Consider the following 4,456-nt stretch of genomic DNA (forward strand, 5'->3'; position numbering starts at 1 on the left):
AAAAGAAAATTTAGAAAAAATGGTGCATTTACATGCAAAACTATGATAATGAATAACAATTTTCCATGGTCGATGAAAAATCATAGCAAATTCATTTTTTTTGCCATGGCAACTATTTACTAAAAGGAAAGATGGTAGGTGTTAAAGATTGTAAATTTTTCATGTCAATTGATGATAATTTGCAATGGCAGGTGATCTCTAATTCATAAACATTTTCCATGGTATATGAAGATAAACGATGCCTATTTATGAGAAATTTGGAAAAATGGTATGAACTAAATATCATTTATCGTGGCAATTTTAGGGATATGCAATTAAAGATCCATAATACATGGCAAATTTAGACAACATAGTGGATTAACATGGCAAAATGATCTATAAAAGAATGAATAGCAATTTGCCATGGCAACTATTTACTAAACAATTTGCCATGTTATATCAAAATTCATAGCAGTTCTGCCATGGAAACCATTTACTAACAAAAGCCATGGCAAAATGATCTCTGAAAATGAATAACAATTTGTCATGGTCTATGAAAATTCATAGCAAAATTTGCCATGCAACTATTTTCTAAAAAGAAAGATGGTACGTATTAAAGATTGCAAATTTTCCATGGCAAATGATCCCTAATTCATAATGATTCGCCATGGTATATGAAATTAGATGATGTATAACTCACGAGAAATGTACAAAAATGGTTTGAATTAAGGATCATGCGGCATGGCAATTTTAGAAATATGTAATTGAAGATGTCTAATGCATGGCAAATTAGACAACATAGTGGATTAACATGGCAAAAATCTGTAAAAGAACGAATAGCAATTTGCCATGGCAACTATTTACTAAACAAAAGCTATCATGACAACTATTTACCAAACAATTTGCCATGGTATATCAAAATTCATAGCAGTTCTACCATGACAACTATTTAATAACAAAAGCTATCATGGACCAACAAAAAAGGTACTAAATGGAAGCAGAAATAGAACATGGTGAATAGTCATGTTTCCTTTCATTCTAGCAATTCAAAATGAAGAGGCGTTTGTTTGCTCAGAGGTATAATTTCTTGAACCTATGGAGGCGCCAGAAGATGAGCACGAGGAAGAGGCGACAGAGCTCCTGCTTCTGCCTGTCGACACTGCACCACCATCTCCAGTGCCTGCGCCGTCGCATCCCGCAACAACTCCTTCCCCGCGCCGCCACGTTAGGCTGATGCACCACCGCGTCTTCCCCACGACGATGACCGCGACCACAGTGTATTCGCCGCCACCACCACATAAACCACAACCACCGCTGTAGCCATACTTGCGATGGAAGGGACATGGAAGGGAATGCCGCTCCGACGCCACCGCTACCACGAGCTGACCGTGCCATCACCTTCCCACAGCCATCCTTGCAGTGTCCTCCTCGTGCGCCGTCGGAGCCGTGCCAACACACTGGACAGTAGCTGCCCCTCCTCCCCCTGCGTCGCCGACCGCGTCGCCTCCATCTCCTTCATGCCGCTCCTCTCCACTCGCACCAAACATCGATGGGAACCGACTGGATGCATGCACCATGCTCTGCCGCAGCACCGTCCGCACCAAACATATGAAGAAATGTCGCCAAAAACTGATCGGATCCACGTACCATGCTCTGCCGCTGCACCGCCCGCACCAAACATCTGAAGAAACATCGCCAAGAACTGACCAGGATCCGTGCAACGCGCTTTGCCGCCGCACCACCTCGCCGGCAAATTGCCGAGCGGGGCTTGGATTGGACGCGGGAGGATAAGGGGGGTGACGATTGTCAGTGAGGGGGGCGAAGAAAAAACCGTTCATTCGATTTCCACTACCTATCAAACAACGTCGGAGCTGACGTGGAGCTAAATTTGCGTCAAGATCTGTGCTGAAAATCCAACTGCTAGAGCCTTCTACGGGAAACCTTAAAAATCTGACGTTTGATTTTTATCCATTTCGAAAATCTGACGCTCCCGACTTCGCCCGTTTTGCTTTTGTCACTACACGGGAACAAACACCGAACCACCACGCATTATGTGTCCTGTCTGCATCCCCATGACGCTTTCCGGCCAGGACCCCCAACCCCAGCTCATCCTAAACTTGTTGCGCTGCAGTAGTGACAGAACCCGGAAGATTTCGCCGCTGTGCCGCTCGCCAAACACCCACCAAAAACCCACCAAAAACGTAGTTTCTATATTAGGACTTGGAAACCCTTTGCTCCCAAGTGATATCGGTCAAACGTGCGAACACGCAAACACGAGAAGGAGAGCCTCCTCTCCGGATCTTGACGCCGCTTATCGTTCGCCATGTGCGGTGGCAGACGGCGCCGTCGCGGCGGCTCTGACGCGACGGCAGGAGAGCCCGGCGGGTGGGGTTTCTGCGCGCCAGCGCTCGCCTTCCTGGCCCTGGCGGCCGCTGCGGCGGTCGCGTTCCTGGAGGGCACCGCCGGCGGCGTCGCCTACGCCGGCGACGGGTGGTTCCACGAGTGCGCCAAGTGGGACGCCGAGGGCGGGAGGTTCCTGGTGTCCACCTTCTTCGGCGCCGGCGTGGCCGAGGTGCGCGTCGGGGCGGGGGGAGAAGAAGCCCTGGCGGAGCGGGTCGTGGTGGCGGACCCCGAGGTGACCGGGAGGGTGGCGCTGGGGCTCGCCGTGGACGCGCCCAGGCAGCGGATCCTCGTGGCCTACGCCGACCGGCCTCCGAGCTTCGGGTACGCCGCCGTGGGCGCGTACGATCTTCGCTCGGGGCGCCGCCTCTTCCTCGCCCGGCTCGACGGACCAGGTACACGTCTCCCCCTGTGATCGATGGCTTCTCCGCCTCTCGTCCATATGAGAATGTTCCTGCTTTCTAGCCGTCCGATTAGGATCATCTTTTCTTTGCCAAAAGGAAAAAGTCGAAAGCAAACCTTGAACTTGTAGATTAGAATGATCAGGTGGGCCCTGCTCTGCCCCGTCGCCGTCAAGAACCGTTGCGCATGGGATGCGGGACATACTCTACTTCCATTGGAGAATGAAGGATGAATGGGCATCATTAATTATGTCCACCAATGATCCATGTCGATCCTGTGGTGGTTTCGCCTCTTGTCTCTGACAAGAAGACATAAAGCGAATTTCTGGATAGCATCTTCTCTTTATTAGGTGTAGGACCCTGCTGTACGTATTAGGATGCTGCTATCACTCGATTACTCAATTTGTTGGGAGCTTTACAGTTAGCATTCATCAACTCAAACAGTCCGCGATGCATAATCCACGCACTGCACTGGAACATGTTCCCTTTCAGATAAGATGTCGCCGGTTAAGCACCGAGCGGTAGAAAAACTTCGTAAAACATGACTACGGACAATATCCTCGAGCGCACATATCCCCTAATATAATTTTGCTTTCTTACATCATTGGATCAACCTCTGGCTAAAGTAGCACCTAATAATTCTAATTGACTGATCTGTGTTTCATCTGCGTGCAGGCGAGTCCTCGTTCGCCGACGACGTGGCCTCGGACGACGACGGCAACGCGTACGTGACCGACATCCTGGGCAACAGGATCTGGAAGGTGAGCCCGGACGGCGAGCCGCTCTCAGTCATCAAGAGCGCCACCTTCAGGCAGCGGCCCGGGACGATGGACAACCTCATCGGCCTCAACGGCATCGTCTACCACCCCAACGGCTACCTCCTCGTCGTCCACACCTCTGGCGGCGACCTCTTCAAGGTGGACCCCAAGACGGGGGCCGTGAGCGTCGTCAGGGTGCGGGGCACGCTCAAGAGCGGCGACGGTCTGGAGCTGATCTCGCCGACGAAGCTGGCCGTCGCCGGCATGCCGAGCAGGCTGGTCGAGAGCTCCGACGACTGGGAGACCGCGAGCGTCACGGGACGGTATGTCGGGCCGGTGCACCGGATTGGGTCGTCGGCGACGGTGAAGGACGGGGACGTGTACGTCAACCACATCGTGGGGTTCGGTCTCGGCAAGAAGAAGACGCACGTCCTCGCCAAGGCGGTGTTCGCGCCTCTGTAGCACTCCATCGCTGTGGTCGAGTTGATGTGGCATTTGTCTGTTTTATTAAATTCAGTCGTATTTCTTGGCTACCACACTCTTCCCAGAGCTTTTGCTCTTCCCATCCCACCAAAGAGAATAGCCTTCAACCAAGGGATGAAGTTCATGTGAGATGTTGCCATTTTATGTCGGGAGTTATGCGTTCAGCAAGGAAGTGATGCACATACAACGCCCTTGCAGCTACCAACCTTGACGAGCATTAGCAGGACATTACAAACACGAAGACGCCTCACACGCCCAATTGAGAACGTGATGCCCATCTCCTACGACTTAGAAAAGAACCGATTCGGAGGAATCCATACAATCTCACACATTCAACCACTGAACCACACATATCCAGAAATAAATATTATTACTTGTTTTAATTGCAATAAATTTGGGAAACAGCATTAAGAATGACCTGCTCATGGTTGATTC

The 4,456-nt window shown here is 50.6% G+C and overlaps 1 protein-coding gene across 1 annotated transcript; it reads left to right on the forward strand.

Moving 5' to 3' along the window:
- Window positions 1-2,295: 2,295 nt before the first annotated feature.
- On the forward strand, window positions 2,296-4,165 carry LOC123085668 (uncharacterized; the record flags this gene model as incomplete). The annotated part of the gene is given in 2 exon segments (XM_044507341.1): window positions 2,296-2,774; window positions 3,456-4,165. Coding segments are annotated over 2 exon segments (1,017 nt in total). The 3' UTR covers window positions 4,001-4,165.
- Window positions 4,166-4,456: the final 291 nt, after the last annotated feature.

The sequence above is a fragment of the Triticum aestivum genome, chromosome 4A, assembly GCF_018294505.1.
Source record: "Triticum aestivum cultivar Chinese Spring chromosome 4A, IWGSC CS RefSeq v2.1, whole genome shotgun sequence".
In the NCBI taxonomy this organism is placed as follows: Eukaryota; Viridiplantae; Streptophyta; class Magnoliopsida; order Poales; family Poaceae; genus Triticum; species Triticum aestivum.